Genomic DNA, 17,130 nt, shown 5'->3' on the forward strand with positions numbered 1-17,130 from the left:
GATGCGCCTATACACACATGTATGCACATGTGTTTGCAATACACTATATATATATATGTTCATATGTGCATATATTATGTACACATTTTATTATGTCAATACAGGTCACCTTTTCCATTCATTGGCCTCTCAGTTTCTGGAATACCACTTCTAAAATCATTTTGGTCTCTCCCTCCATTGTATTCCTTCTTCACTCCCTGTACTCCCTCCTGGTAGGAACTGTTCTTGTCCTTTCCTAAATGTCTTGTCCTATTTCCATCTTTCATTTCCTACATTTTATTTTCAACAGAACAACTAAAACATTGTCACTTCATATCACTCTTCTGTAGATAACCCTAAGTGTTTTCTCATATTGCACAAAGCAGAACGCAAATTCCTGCTAATAAACTACTGGAAAACCACTAGACAGTTCCCCTCCACCTACCACTACCCTTTGAGTTAGCTTCCTGTTACTTCTTTTTACCCTGCTCCAGTACAGAAACCCTGGTCTCCTTGCAATTCTATTTCCAGAACAACCAGAAAAGCTCCTGCTTGGGACCTTGGCAGTTACTGTGCCCTTCTCCTGAAATACCCTTGATACACACCTGCATGACTAATTTCTCCTCACTTCCTAGAAATGTTACCTTCTTTGTGACCCTACTTTGATAACTTTAAAAACTGCAGCCTATACTCCTTAGCACACATTCCCATAATGTTCGTTATCCCACCCTAACTTTCTTCTACAGCATTCACACCTACCAGCACGCTACAGAATTTTTTAAAATATCTTTGTTTTCCAACCCCAGAATATAAATTATAAGAAATCCGCTATTTTAGTGGGGTTTTTTGGTTTGTTTCCCAAGCACCTAGAGCAGCATCTGGGACATGGTAGGCCCTCAAATATTTTCTGTATAAATATATTATATAGCTATTAGAAATGAGACAAATTCTAACTTGGCAGAATTTGAAATCTTAAGACATGATGGGAATAATCCTTAGGAATGAGACATGACCGTTCAATCTCTGATGAAGACCATATAATCAGAAGTCAACCTGTGTCCATCTGTTGAAGGAAGATATTATCAGAGATTTTTTAAAAAGAGGGGGAGCGATTAGCAGGCAAAAAGAACAACTTAAAAGGTACTGTTAGAGACAGAATTTGGAGGACAGAGCTATCTTATGCAATTAAAATTATACTGAAGGATAATTTGAAGCTGAATATACTTTTAAAATGCCAGCAATAAAAAAGTACATGGACTCAACTCCTTTTGGATGTATTTAATTTATATTTAATTCAATTATTTTATAAGTTTCTTTTATACTTTTTAATTATGGTTTTGTCCCCCCAAATAGACTTTCATTTGGTAAGAGAACAATGAACAGGAACAAAATAGCTGAATAAAACCAGCTTTCCCCAAACAGCAATCTTGTCATTCCTCCTTGATATGCTTCTTCCTGAAAACCTTGACTGTCTCTTCCCTTTGCCCTAGCCCACCTTAGAACTACCCTTCCTCCCTTCATTCTACACCATCACATAGATAAGCCACCCCAATTTCCTGACTCTCACGAAATCAGACTGGGGATATGCCACAGCTTCCCTGCTTTCTTGACTCATGGCTTCTACCTCCAGTAGAGGTCCTGCAAGCATCTTCCAAACAGCTATATTTCCAGTGGAGTGGGATGTTGCTTCAAAACTTCAGGAATCATTTCACAAAGCACAAGATCTTAACTAGAAGCTTGGGGCTTTTTTTGTCTGTGGCCTTCCAGGACAGAATTGCAGGCTTGGTCTCAGCCCCACTTGTCTCTGTTCCATGCCCCTGACAGCCCTGTGCTCTCTCTCCTCTGGTCCCTGAACTTCTCATCCACAACTCCTTTCCCTCCCTGCCCTAAACCACCCCTGTCCCCACCTCCCCCACCTCCTACACACACACACACACACACACACACACCCCTAAATTCCACATGGGCTTAAGAACCAGTCTTCAACCTTCACTGACCACCCTCTTCTGAGCTGTTCCAAACTCATCTGTATTAACATACAATACCAATGTACCATTAACTATTTTACTTAGTTCCACCTTGGTTTTTTTCAATGAAAATCATGCTGAGGGCAGAAATATAGCCTTATACTCATTACCTGAGACTTGATTCTACACTACATGTTCAGTAGGTACTTGATAAACTTCACTGATGATCTGAAGTCAGTTTTCTCCCGTATTTTATCATATCTAAAATTAGTTTCCCTTTTATAACAGTCTCCCAGTTGCTACTAGCTTGATAGTTTTCAATGCCTGCATGTGTATGAACATGGCTGTAACTAAGAACATAATTTTCATTTCAGTTCATTATGTACACTGTTGGTACTATGTGTTGAGTTTAATTGACATTTCAAAATATCTTCAAAAAGTTTACACCATAAATCAATATTGAAATGAAAAGTTATTGTACATACTGCGATGTACCAAAACAAAGTGGCAGGAAATAAATTCAGTATCAGTGAAGCAAATATCCATTGTTGGAGGACTGCAAGTCTATATTTTCCCTTCAAAGCAACAACCAGCTGCCTTGGCAGACCAAAGAAATAATAAGACATACACATAAGTGAAGGAAGTTATTGTTGTATTTTGTTATTGAAATACAAATAAAAGAACAGCCTTTTATATGCAAAGCAGCGCAACTCAAAACTGGAATTTATCCAATCCCTCAGAATGGATAAAACAATATTCAAAGCAGTGATAGACTGGCAATATTGATTTGTGTTGCACAGGACAATGTGCAGTATTTTTCATAGTTTAATTGCCAGAAATAGCATTTTTACAATCGATGGTACTTTAGATTGTTTCAAGTGTGTGTGTGTGTATCTGTATGTGTGTACTCACTTTTCTGCTTGATATGGTGAATTTTTTTTTAGATCTGATGTAGTGGTATTCATTTATATTTTCATGACATGATTCACAGATTTTTTTTTTTTACTATTTCTTTGTGGTTTTATTTAAATCTTTATGTCTCAACTGAAGGAACTTCGGTCTGAGGTAGAGCTGGAAGTATTAGGAGATACAGAAGGACTCAACCTGTCATTCACCGCTATCTGTAACAACGGGACCCTCTTCCCACACCAAAAGAAATGCTCTCACATGAAGGTGGGAGACACAGTAAGTAGATAGCCAGTAGAGCATCTGAAAAATATATTCAGATAAATCAGAATTTACCTGATGGTCCTGAACCTAGAATTTTCCTTTCAAGAATTTCAAAAATGATTTTCAAAGACTCCCTAATAAATGCTTCTGACAAAACTGATCCCCCCATGCAGCTTTGTTTCTTCCCAGGGATTCTGGTGGATGGAAGCAACAGATAATTAGTATTTTCTCTTCCAGGCTTCATTCAATGTGACTGTGAGCATACCCAACTGTGAGAGAAGAAGCAGGCACATTAGCATAAAGCCTGTGGGGCTGGGGGATGCCCTAGAAATACTTGTTAGCCCAGAATGCAACTGCAACTGTCAGAAAGAAGTGGAAGTGAACAGCTCCAAATGCCACTATGGAAACGGCTCCTTCCAGTGCGGGGTGTGTGCCTGCCATCCTGGTCATATGGGTCCTCGCTGCGAGTGTGGGGAAGACATGCTGAGCACAGACTCCTGCAAGGAGACCCCGGATCGCCCCTCATGCAGCGGAAGGGGTGACTGCTACTGTGGGCAGTGCATCTGCCATTTGTCTCCCTACGGAACCATTTATGGGCCTTACTGCCAGTGTGACAATTTCTCCTGCGTGAGACACAAAGGGCTGCTCTGTGGAGGTAGGCTATACCTAAACCCATTTTACGCTGTAGTTGTGCAAGAACCAAGCAGGAGCCTTGAATTCTTTGCAACTCTTACAGTTGCTTCAGCAAAGTGGGTGCTCAAAGTACTTGGTTGTCAACCAAGTGGGTAAATCTTTAGACCCAAGGTTACGGATCTTTTCGTATTCTTTCTAGTTCTTATATTCACCTAGGTTTCATTTCACCAACTGAATTTGCATCTCTCTTATTATTTTCCCTAAGAGTAAGTATGTAAGAGATGAAAAAGTATTCTCTGGTTATTACCCAGACTCTGTGAAACTGAATGAAATCTGAACTCCATTATCTTCCAGATTTTGCTGGATCAGGTTGCTGGGTATCTGATCCAACTTCTAAATACCTGTTACTTTGGAGAAATACAAAGCTCAGCTGCTAACGGAGCACACTGCGAAGAACTAGGGATACAAGATATTCATGGACCTCAGGGCCTTCATTCATTCCAAAAATATTTATTAGCCACCTATTAGGTGATTAAATACTAGATTAGACCCTGGAAATAATAAAATGGAGAAAGGCATATGAAGAAAGTTATAGAAAGAGTAAACATAAAAATTAGAGCTTGTAATTTTGAGATTGAGAAAATTTTTACATAGCAGAAATATTTTTTTTAATCCATTGTAGTTGTAAAATCACTGGCATTTAAGAATATGCTGTATTTGACATAACTATTATAAAATCATTCTGCTATGTACACAAGTATTTAAGTATAGGCTATTCAGACAAGAATTACCCATGTGCTAACATACTGTAAAGGGACAAAAACTTGAATTACAGTAGAAATATTAGCTGACTGCTGAATTTAAGCTCTAATATCTTTTGTTTACAGCATGAGTAGGCACCTCTTCAAAACAGAAGCAATTTACTTTAGAGAAAACTTACAAGTTATGCTTTCAAACCATAATGTCAAAAACCTAAGAGACAGATTTCTACACACGCGCGCACACACACACGCGCGCACACACACACACACACACACACACCATAGAAAAGAAGTTAGACAGGAATTCAAAGCTATTTGAAACCCTTCGAAGTGTACCTATACTTCTTTGCTACTGCTGCCGCTGCTGCTGTTACTACCAGTAAGTTCCTCTAAGGCTGCTTTCTTTTTATTCTTCTGCCCGCCTCCCCCCACTCCCAGGCTGGCTGCCTCCGAGTGAAGGGTTTAGGATCTGTGCCAACTGAGATGCCTTTTTCTCCCATTTCATTCAAAGGGATAGTTCTTGATTTAATGGGTGTGTTTCCAACATCACATTGGTACTATTTGCAGAAGTGCAGTCAGAACACAATCTGAAACCAAACACCAGCACGTGTTCTGGAAAGAATATATTCAATAGAATCCCAGATTGCATTTTTAATAGAAATCTTTTGATAAGATGTGTTCAAAGCATTTGAAGTTGCCTTTCAAAAAATTTTAAGTATCAATAAAATAGCGATACTGTACCAAACTGCATTTTGTCCTTTAAATCTTAAAACAAAAGATTTGGGGTAACATAAATTTCCAAACACAGTCCTTCCCTGTTTCTGATGGTTTTTCACTTTGTGAACAGAATGAACAGAAATAAATTAATTTAACCTCTGTATTATACTGGTGGTTTGGAAGATTTGACAATAGTGCCTGTCTTTAAATCAAATAACAGTTGTTAAAGAAATTCTGTTTAAAAAAGTTATTTCTTCAGTTGAACTCAGAAGTTGTCAACCATGCCATTCCCCAACCTACTTTGGAGTGCTTTAGGACCTTTAATCTTTAGTTTTTTCAAAACCCATTTTGTTTTTTAGTAAAACACAATGGATGCTACTTTACTAGCAGCTGTCTTTTTGAAAGGTACAATGAAATTAAGTAATTTGAAAAGAACAAATAGCTATGGAGTGCCTATGTGCCTGGCTTTGTGGGTTGAGCAGGGACATAAAACTTTGCAAGGCCTGGTGAACACTTGCTGTTTGCAACCAGAATCCAGTTCGTTACAGTGCCACTCTACAGATCTCATTATTTTATAGCTAATATACTCTGCAATATGTCACTTCTCTGAAGGGCTATTATCACAATGTTCCTTTCCATGTATCTTCTTTCATCCATCTGTAAGCACTCAAAGATAGGGCTCCATTGATTTTTTCCTTGCCCAAATTCCATTAGTCTTTTATATTTTGATTCTAAGAGACTGGAAACAGGCAAATGGCATTATATATATATATGTATATATATTAAAAAAAAACTTCCTGCCATTATGCACTTACACGTATCAGTCAATAGCATTCCAGAAAGATCTGTCTTACTGAACAGTCTAATAATACCATTTTTTATCTTTGGTGATCATCTTGCCTCTCCATCAAGCCATTATGGAGGCAGTGGCTTTGGGTGTTACTGTTGTTATAGGAACAGGCTTTACATAATTGGATGCTTGAGATATCAATGAGCAACTTTTGTGACCTGATTGATGGTTTTGAAAGCCCCATAGGAAGGATTATTAAATTCTGCAAGGAGATCTTGGAAAGATTTTCTAAATTTCTGTTTACTAGTTCATCTAGTTATATACTGGGGTTTAATCAGAGCTTTTGGGAATTTCACAGTATTTATAAAGTACATTAATTTGTCAGAATAAACTCCAATATAGAAAGCGCAACTATCATTAAAATAACATTCCCCTTTTGCTAAAGAAGAAGTTGTAGTTAGAGAATCACATAAAATTTAAATTGATGGTTTTGGCACAAATCACTTAACTATTCTTAGCTTTGAGTTAATTATTTCACTTATGTGAAAATGTGGTTGGAATAAGTCTCATGATAAATTTCATTGCTTGTTATTGTACATATGCTAAATTACTACATATATATTTTTATTACACATACACACACAATCAAGATGCAACTGCAAGTCCTTGATGGTTATGCCTTTGTTTTATGATTTCTAACCAAGAAGAATATGAAGCCAAGGACTGCATCATTTCATGTTTCTTAACATTAGGTCTTGAAGATAGAAAAGTAACCACTTCTAAACCAAAGTGTCTGAGAGAAAACACAGCACTGTTTTCCTACAGTGAGCATAGATGCATTTCCTACAAGTAGAAACCTGGCTGACTTGTGACTTCTTTTCCTTCTGTTTGGTTTTCGGTATAGTTTTATACATTTTAATACTGAGAAATTTTGCTTTCAATTTCTTCCTATTTGGTAGGTTCTAAGAATCTATAGAACCTAATCTATCTATACTTTTATCCCGCTAGTTATGAACCAGAAGCTGGTCTAAACACTTTATATATAATCTTGGATAATCTTCATAACAATCCTTTGAAATAGCTATTAGTAATCCTGCCTTTATGAATGTGGAAACTGAGGCACAAAAAAAAAGTTGAGAAATTTCCCCAACGTCACCTAGCCAGGAAGTTCTGGAATCAGAATTCAAGTCCATGCCATCTAACTGTTTTCCTCCATCAATATCATTCTATAAATCTGCAGAGTATAAGGACAGCAAAGTTGGAGAGGCAAAGTCTGCACAGTTCTTTTTCTCAAGCCAAGTTTCAGTTATGAACATCTGTAAGTCAATTTTGTTTGGAACTTGCAATGCCAACTTTAGTATCTCGGACATGGTGGTATCCAAACACAAAAACCCATTACCTTGAACACTTGAGACTTTTATAGTATCTCATACACTATCACATGATCATAACCAAACAGGGTTCTTCGGGAATAGATCAGATCCTTGTCTGCAGTAATTTTCCAGATGCCTCCTTCCCCAAGCTGTCTCTGCCTTAGGCTTCTCATCCTCATTCTCTATCTCTAAGCCTCTGCTGCAAAGATCCTTTTCTCTAGTCATATTTCAAATGCTGATGCTCTTCAGGGCTCTGCTCACACCAACTGTCTTCCTAGATGGCTTGCTCCACAACCCCATCATTGCTACTAGCCCTGATGAGCCCAATCCCCAAACTTCAGATATGTGCACAACCAACTAACTCATTTTCCTGTCTCTAGCTGGACCTTCTCTATTGATGCCATGGTATCTCTAAACATAGTATCTGGTCAAATCTCTCCCCTACTTACATTTTTAGGATTACTTTATAACTAATCCTAAATTAGTACTTACTTTAGCCCATAAAGATTTTTGATGATTTGACTTTTTGTGGATCTTTCCATCCTCCCCTGCTATCACAACCCAGTCACATCTTTTGCTCTATCCATATGGAACTACTACTGATTTTAAGCAGCTTTCAGGATTATACATTCTGTCACTTACCTATGCTACTCTCTCAACACATACACACATACACTTTTAAAATGCATATGCTCTTTTTCTAACTATTCTTATTTTTCAAATTCAACTCATTATTACCTCCTCTGGAAACTTCCACAAATCTGTTGCCTAACCCGGACATTGATCCTCTGGTCTATACAACACTTATCACTTTGTATTTTACTTATTATTAATAGTAGTTTTTTGACTGTTTCCTATATTAGACTATGTGTACTCAAAGACCTTATCTAGTTTAATTTTATGTTGCCATGCCTAATACAATCTTTGTCACATGATATATGTTCCATTAAAATTTGTTCCATTAAAAAGCATTCAGTATATATAGGTAGGACATCTAATTGGTGAAAGCAAAGCTAGGAAATTTGTATTATCTCATCTGAGCACAACCCTTATAGGTAACTCTCATTTCCTTGATTTTTATGAAGTTTTGTGATCACTGAGCTTGAGTAATATACAGGTAGGATATTATCGAGGTCTGTTTTGTATCTCTATGGCACCTTAACTATAAGCAAAAAAGAAAAGATTTAAGTATATATATTCTTACACAAATGCACACACATTAAATAGCTATCACTGGTTATCAGCTTCTGGATTATCTCATGTCACCTGGTTATATGTTCAGTTTGACATAGCAACAGTTAATTAAGTTGATCTTCAACTAAGAGGGCAGATAAATGAATACCCATAGTTAGCAAAACACATTCCTGAAAATATAGCTGCACTTGCCCCCTTCCCTCCTCATTTACATTCATGCTTTCCTTCGGTCCTTTTGATGATGCTTAAAGGCAGAGAAAAGATGGCTCCCCCAAATCTAGAAGTGGTGTTGGCCCCAGGAAACCCAGGGCATTTTGTGTTCCAGATAACGGCGACTGTGACTGTGGCGAATGCATATGCAGGAGTGGCTGGACAGGCGAGTACTGCAACTGCACGACCAGCACGGATGCATGCGTCACTGAAGATGGGGTGCTCTGTAGCGGCCGAGGGGACTGCATTTGTGGCAAGTGTGTTTGCACGAACCCTGGCGCCTCAGGACCCACTTGCGAACGATGTCCTACCTGTGGTGACCCCTGTAACTCTAAATGGTAATGTCGTCTTTCTTCAGTCCCTTCTGTGCATAAGGTTCATGATGACCAAAGTTGTAATGACATCTTATAAGCTTTAACTCTGGTGGACGCTTGGTCTCTAAACATCCTCAAAACATACATATTATGCAAGGCTCCTGTGATCCCCAGCTCACTTGCCTCCTGGTGCTGATTATCCAGGAACACAAGGTCACCTAACCAGCATGGGGAGCTGAGCTGATGTCCCACAGAGATAACATCAGCTGCTTCTCAGCTAAAAGGCCAGCCATACAGGAGGAATAGCCTGGAGGTAAACACCTACATTGAATGTAGGTGACACCTACATTCAATGGCTGTTCAGAGAAACAGACAAGCTTCTTTATTAGCTAGAAGTTTATAGTCTGAACTTGTTGATTCACTCCCATTTATAGACTTGTGGAGGCAAAGAGGCAGGGAACTGGTTTTGGCCTTCTATTGCTTGCTAGTCTCTTGTTTCCACTCATGCTCTTTGGCACCTTTCTATGGTAGCCATTTTAGACAGCTATTGTGTATTGTATTTCCCTTTGTACCATAGGAACAACAACAACAACACATCTTTCTCATTTCCTTGCTAAAAAATAAGAATTCTTTGATTGGTATTTATTGGGGAAACACTTGAAGGTCAAGTGCGGCAAATCTCAACTGACTGCTATGGCTGAGTATGATGTGTTATTCCGCAAGCACACAAACAGTTCTTAGCTGCTTTAACACCAGTACCCAAAATGGTGACATTTACATTCTGTAAACAAAGTAAAAAAAAAAAAAAAAATCAATATTCACCATTCAGGTGTCACTGTGTCTGGACATGCACGAAGAGAAGTGTAGGGACATGGTCAGTTGTATTGAATACATAATTATAAAAAAAAAAGCCTTTCAAGGTGTTTCTTCTATTATTTTACTAATTCATCTTCTCTGTATAATGATTCATCTGATTTATAAGATATGAATTTAACAGTCCAAGTAGTCTGAATTTGGGGAATTGGGTAGTTGGTTTCCTTGGTACTTATGTTCATTCTGGTATTTGTCCAATCCTCCATTTATAAATGCATGCATTTATCAAATAGGTTTTAAGTACCTACTGTATGACGGAATCAAGTCAGGCCTTGGGCATGCAGCAATGACTGCCATGACTAGTTTCTACCATGACTAGTTTCTGCCATGACAGGATGGCACTACAGAGACTCTAGTGGGAAAGACATTTCAAAGAGTAATTACCGTGATAGTTACAAGAGGGTCCTAGAAAAATGCATGGAGCTGACAGTTGGGCTGTCAGTTACAAAGGGTCCCAGAAAATACATGGAACTATTTGGTAGGTGATGGGACTACCAGACCCACAAGGCATACATGAAGCACACAGGAGTATAAGTTTTAAGGATTTCCACAATCACTAGCAGCTCCCAGAAGAGACACTCCAAATAAACAGATAACTCAGATTATTGTAATATGCTCATGGTGCAAAGGCAATTTCAGAACAAATAGTTCCTGAGTCTTTTCTGCATCAGAATTCACAGCCTTCATGGCAAGGGAATGATTGATAACTGGTCTAAGGTTTCAGAAAACCGTGCCAAGGGAAGGATGGTTTCAGTGGAGAATTGATGTGGCATGGTGGGCTAGGGTGTGTTTCAAGCCCTGAGAAGAGTGCCATGGCCAGGGGTTCTGAGGGGTGGCAGGACATGTGCTCACAGAAACACTTCAGCAGTTTTTGAGTTATTCCAAGCACATCGGTTTGAAAAGTGATTTTCAGCACAAGATTAATCTATAGTTTAAATTTGTGGTACAGATCAGAGTAAATTAATTCTTAGGTTGCATTCTCATAATATACTTTCTCTAAGAGGCAACCCTTTATTTAAAAGCCTGTATTAGTGAAGGCCCAGCCTGTGTCCTTAATTTTTGAAAATATCTTTATTAAGATGTGGGTGTACTAAAAACAGTTGTAGAAAAGTGTATCTTTGAAATAGTCATCAATGACCTATGATTTATTGGACTTCTTGTTAAATTCTAGACCATTTCCATTAAGAATTCCAAACTTTCTATTCCCTAACTATGTTAGCACCATAAACTCATCTCAGGAAAAAAATATGAAAGCAGGAAATCAAGCACCAAATAATGTTTTTTTTTTTTTTTCACTTAACCAATCAGAAGCAATTATTATAGATAAATTGCCTAGATAGTCTGGGAACATTGATTACAGATTAAAGCAGTTCGTTTGAGCCATTACCCAATGATTTTTATGGAAGTTACAAAAGGCAGCCTCATCTGTGAGACATTCCTATAGCACAAACTACAGAAAATGCATTTAAGCAATATCCCAGTTGCATATCTATCTCACTCCCACAAGCTAATAAACTGCTGAATAATGTCCACAGGAGCTGCATTGAATGTCACCTGTCTGCAGATGGCCAGGCCGGAGAAGAATGTGTTGACAAATGCAAACTAGCTGGTGCGACCATCAATGAAGAAGAAGGTTCTACTCATCTTAAATTGCTTTCATTTCCTTTGCAAACTTCTTGAGAGACACAAACTTTATGAAGGGCTTTTCAATAGTTAAACCTCATTTGTTCCAGGGCATTTGTTCATTCACATTAGTTTTTGAGAGCAAATGCATCCATAAGGCTAAAAACTTGATGGTTTGGAGGTATACGCAATTTGAAGTCATGCTTATTCTACTTGACTTGAGCTCCACTGGCAAGTTAGCCTCTTAACAAATGCAATTCTACAGAATTCCAGAATGCCGTATATTTTTAATTAAAGAATTGACAAGAGCTAAATGTTAACCCCAAATTCTTAAATTATCTTCTATCACCTGATTGCCTTATTTCAAGGAAGAAAAATCATTTTGCACCTGGCTTGGCCTAATAACAGCCCTTAAACAGAGTTTCTGCTTAGCATCCCTGTTTCTCCCCTCCATGGGCCATTACATCACCATCCATAATACCCTGTTACTTCATCTGCCACTACCAAATACAAAAAGGGCCTATTACCTTTAACTGCTAGGCAAACTGCTCTTGCTTTCACCTGTCATATTGAGATTTAATTATTTAAAATCATGTTCTTTCTAATGGCAAAATATGATTCCAAATACTGAGATAAGCTGGATTTCAGCTGGGACGGCCATTTAATAATTGTTAACTTTGAAACAAAGATGATGATTGACTCCTCCTAAAGGAACGAGCTGGGGGGTTTGTTTTTCCATCATCACAAACTGCATTATCATGTTGCTCAGGCAGAACTGCTGCTCTGCACGCATTAGAGACGCCACCAAGATGCATTGCAGGCAAAGTGGAATAATCAAGACCGTAATTCATGGCACTCTAGGATATGCATCTTGAATAGATGGAATTAGAATACAGAAATTAATCCAATTCCAAAATGGAATAAGTTAGTGACTTATATTATTTTGAAAATTACCTACATTGTTTCAAGATTGAGATTTCTGACTGTGCACAGTTGAGTAACTCTATATGGAGGGACATGATTAATGCTCGTACTACCCCTTGTCTGTGCTTTGATGCTGACTACAGATAAATATGCCAAATAGCAGTAAATTGGACAAGATGGTGTTTCCCTTACACTAACATGGAAGAAAGCATGTAGTAAAAAGCACTGAATAAACTGGCATTTGTGTACTGTTCACATTAGCGGCCAGTACAAAGTCTCAGCACATCCTTCAGGGTTCATATCACATCAGACAATGGGGATATTTACCAAGTATTGATGAAAGGGCTAAAAATGGCTGAAGATGCCTTGCAAGTTACTAGATCAATTAATTGCAGCTTGGGAAATCAATGTGCTGAGAGGATAAAAAAGTAAGCTTGCAAAAACTGTACATGATGAAAAGGTAGTTGCTATATTTACATATAGTTTCTGATCAGGTTACTATCAAATACTTGGATTGAAGAAGACTATATCTCAAGTGGCATTTGAAATATTCTTTTTCTTGTGTAATTGACTAAATTAGCCTCAAAATAGAGGAACACAACCAGCAAACTCAGAAATTGAAAAGAATGCTTGGTTTACTTATACCATTTGAAGCACTAATCATTGAAGAATTTAAGAGAGAAAAAAATTATCATTCTCTTTTAATGAGCCTTTCTATAAGTCTTTTCAAGCTACTTGCCAGGTATGTTGGGGTCACATCCTCTTGTAGTTAGCACAGCATACTTGCTCTTCCACAGGGTCTCTTAGCAGCCCACCTTTTCCCCAACAAGGAAGAGAATGAAATACATTGAGCACAGCTGTATGGCCCATAGAAGTAGTTAACTGAGCTGTGTCTGTGTGTGTGTGTCTATGGATATGTGGTTTAACTTTATTCATACCACTGCACTGTAAGGTGTTTTTAAATTTACTCCAACATTCATGTATTCAAAGTATGTTACTCATAGTGTGTTCCATGGAACACCGGTTCTGAAAGTATCAAATGGAAAAAAGCACTCATGGTCACGTAAATGTTAGAAATGGGAAGCTAGTTGTTTCCTTTGCAGAACTCCTGAAAGTTGTTATAAACACATTAAATGAGCATTATGAAGTTTCAGGAGAGGCAAATGGAGTTAAGAGTAAGGAAGTATTATGAAAGCTATTCCAGCACAAACTTTTTATTTTCTTCGGGAAATTGTTCCTGAGAACTTGCATCCAGAGCAGTGGTCTTAGCCACATAGTTCTCTTGATTCAGCAGTGCAGGTGGTTTATATTTGCCACATCCTTTCTGGACCCTGGCCCTCTCACCCCCATTCTCACATTTCTTCCTGTTCTACATGCGATTTCATGGATCACTTGAGACCACATTTTCACTGTATTATTCTAAAACAGCACTGACGGCACTCAAAGTTGAGTTTAGAAAGATTCATTTCTTATGAACCACACAAGGAAACCTAGCAGTTAATTATGCAAATCTCCTGCATGCTAGACCCTTGCACTGCACGCTCAATAATACCATTTTAATAGCCAAACACTACAAAACAGGCTAAATCTGGAGTCCTAACAGTCATGAAAAGGAGTGGTGGAGTAATTAAAGCGAGAAGGGAGTCATGCCTCAAAGGTCATATTAGCAGTTCTATTAAAACTTAAATAATTCTGGCCAAGTAAATTAAGCCTCCCTGTGCTTCAGTGTAGCTATTTAAAGAAACTAAAGCAGGATTAATATTATGAAAGGAGTATCATAAGCCTTCCACATTTGCTACCTGAGAAGTGAGCATTCCTGTAAGTATCCATACACTGGAGAGAACAGAGTGGGCATGGACCCTTGCAGCCGCTCGCGGCACAGAGGATGTGGGCCCTCGCAGCACAGAAGCGAGGTGAGGTAGGAGACAAACAAGAAAAAGCATGATTCCCATGAGTTCAGGAGTCCTTGCTCAAGGGAACCATATGGCAGGAAGCCAGCTAAAAACGACCAAGTATGAATGACATATGCAGGACTGTCCCTATCAAGCATGAAATAACACACATTTCACCAATCTTGCATTGTCCAGAGGCTTGCTAATTTCGTAACCAGAATCACCTTCTTAAATATCTCATGAAACACAAAGTCCCGTGTATATCACTGGCCTCTGGAATAAGAACACCTAGCATCTTCAGAACCCATGTTTTCCAAATTCTCATGTAATTTAAATACTGAGCACTCAGGAATGACAGATGAGGATGGTTTGTAATTTAATTTTTTAACATTCCTATGTAAATTGATGCTTCTAATGGAGCCAGAAACAGTTTGTCCACTCAAGTCTAACAACTGCAAATTTAGAAATAATGTTGAACATTTTGTTAGTCTATTTTCAAAGATAACACAGACTACACCTCACAGAACCTGATGTATGGTTTTGTCTTATAAATTAAACACAAAGGCAATCTAATACTTCTATCTTCCTATAGCTATGATGTTTTTAAATCACAGCCTATTATTTTTCTTAGAATCAGATGAACACATGTAGATCCTGTGTTATCAAAACATTTTTATCTTTAAAGATAAAAGTTTCCATCTGGCAAGACTATTTCAAAGATTATTTGAGGTTGTCCCAGTTTTCCTATTTTGATCCATTGTGTCATAATATATTAATGTTGTATCCTATGTCCTACAAGTTTTGATTAGAAGCAAACACTATTTACAAGTTCCTGGGGAAAATGCTTATAACCGTATCATTAAAAAGCTTCCAACTGTGAAGACAGAACTTTAAGCAAGTTTTTTTTTTTAAATTAGCAAACTGTTATATAATTTTTACACAGGTGCCAAATCACTAGAATTTTGATTAGTAACATTAATTAGATCTCAGGTTGACTATTTTACTATATTTTCCATTTCTGTCATGATGTTCATTTTTTTTTCTGCCTTTTCAGTAAGTTCACCAAGAAAACATTTCCATTTGGATAGCTTTGAAGAAAAGTTACCTTTCTTAAGAAAAAAAAAAAAAAAAAAGAACAGCTGTTCTTCATGATAGCAAACTACTATCCTGGGTTCTTTTGAATCTGGAGTTTATCTTTAAACTGCTGAACTACATGACACTAATATCCATTTCCTGAGGTTAATTTATATTTACTGTTGTGAAAACACCTGGCCAGCAATTCTGCCTATGCCTTTATGGGAAAGACCACTGTAGAAGTACAGTATCCAAAAATTTGGAATGTGCAATCTTTTCTGAAATGTAATCGAGGCTCCTCCCAAGGGCTCTCACTCAAGAGTAACCAATACCCCCCACCCCAGTATGATAACCAGAACCAATACTATCAAGATACCTGCCTCAAAGTACTTTCACTCTATTGAAATTCTGCCCCCACAGTTTAAGAGGTACATCTGATGGTCAGTTATGACCATCACCTGGCATTGCCCTGAGTAAAATCTACAAGTTGGTGGGAGAAATCCTACATCTTTTTTATTCCTATTCTGTAATGCCAAAAATTTCTATTTGCATATTGAAACTCAATATTACTTTATTTTTAAAATGATCACTGTTGGAATCTCATTTAATCTAATGAATAACTCCTTTATCTGCAGATTTCTCAAAGGATAGTTCTGTTTCCTGCTCTCTGCAAGGAGAAAATGAATGTCTTATTACATTCCTAATAACTACAGATAATGAGGGGAAAACCATCATTCACAGCATCAACGAAAAAGGTGGGTGTCTCATTCTTCATTGTCAATAGCAAGGTACACTAATACACTACTAAAACCACCAAAAATAAAACCTTTGGGTAGTTTGCCAGGAAAAGTATTTCCAAGTTTGTTGACTGAGTGCCTCTATTTTCCCAAAAGTTGTAAAAATCTTTAAAAAGGCTTGATGTATACCAATATCTCTTCTTTAAACTAGGAGAAATGTATTTGCCCCAAACATCTCCTGAATGCTGATGGACAAATTGTAGAAAGTAGAACGATTAAAAGCAAAGTAAGCAAAAGTTGTATATTTAGAAAAGGCTAACAAAGCCTAAGAGTTTAAGATGAGTTTGGAATCAGGTAAACCTTGGCCTGAATCCTGCTCCACCACTTAACAGCAGCTTGATATTCAGGAAGATACTTGCCTTTCCAAACATCTATGTCCTCATCTGTAAAATGGGGAAAAATAGTACTTTTTTCTAATGGTTGACTCAGGGGTTAAGCAAAATAATGCATGTAAAAAAAGTGCCATGTCATATCCTACAGTAATGAGTCACTAAATGATAATGCTAAATCAAAAAAGACGTTAAGCAGCAAATGAGCCAAACTATAGTTATTGCTTCTGTGGAACCATGGAGTTGGCATGAAATTCAGAAGTTCTCTACTAAAACTCTCACCTTTGCTAAAAAGAGACAGATAACTATACATTTCCATTCTAGCCAAAAATAAAGCATTCTCTGAAACCTTTCATGAGCCAAGATGGCACAAAGGAATGAAGCAGTGACTATTAATTTATATGAAAGTTTTTCAGCATTCACAGAAACCAAAACAACTTAACAAATCATATTACTTTAACACATAAAACCTGAAGTAGTAATTTATATGAAAGTTTTTCAGCATTCACA

The 17,130-nt window shown here is 37.6% G+C and overlaps 1 protein-coding gene across 4 annotated transcripts in view; it reads left to right on the forward strand.

The window, feature by feature from the left end:
- Positions 1 to 17,130, forward strand: part of ITGB6 (integrin, beta 6) — a 105,616-nt gene that overhangs the window by 75,602 nt on the left and 12,884 nt on the right. For all 4 annotated transcript variants that reach the window (XM_012728619.1, XM_012728622.1, XM_012728627.1 and 1 more), the window contains 5 exons: positions 2,997 to 3,131; positions 3,354 to 3,771; positions 8,910 to 9,132; positions 11,517 to 11,614; positions 16,130 to 16,249. In XM_012728619.1, the coding sequence (XP_012584073.1) occupies positions 2,997 to 3,131; positions 3,354 to 3,771; positions 8,910 to 9,132; positions 11,517 to 11,614; positions 16,130 to 16,249 (994 nt within the window). The remainder of the gene's footprint in view (positions 1 to 2,996; positions 3,132 to 3,353; positions 3,772 to 8,909; positions 9,133 to 11,516; positions 11,615 to 16,129; positions 16,250 to 17,130) is intronic.

This window comes from Condylura cristata, unplaced genomic scaffold (assembly GCF_000260355.1).
Source record: "Condylura cristata isolate star-nosed mole 26May11 unplaced genomic scaffold, ConCri1.0 scaffold00002, whole genome shotgun sequence".
Classification (NCBI taxonomy): Eukaryota; Metazoa; Chordata; class Mammalia; order Eulipotyphla; family Talpidae; genus Condylura; species Condylura cristata.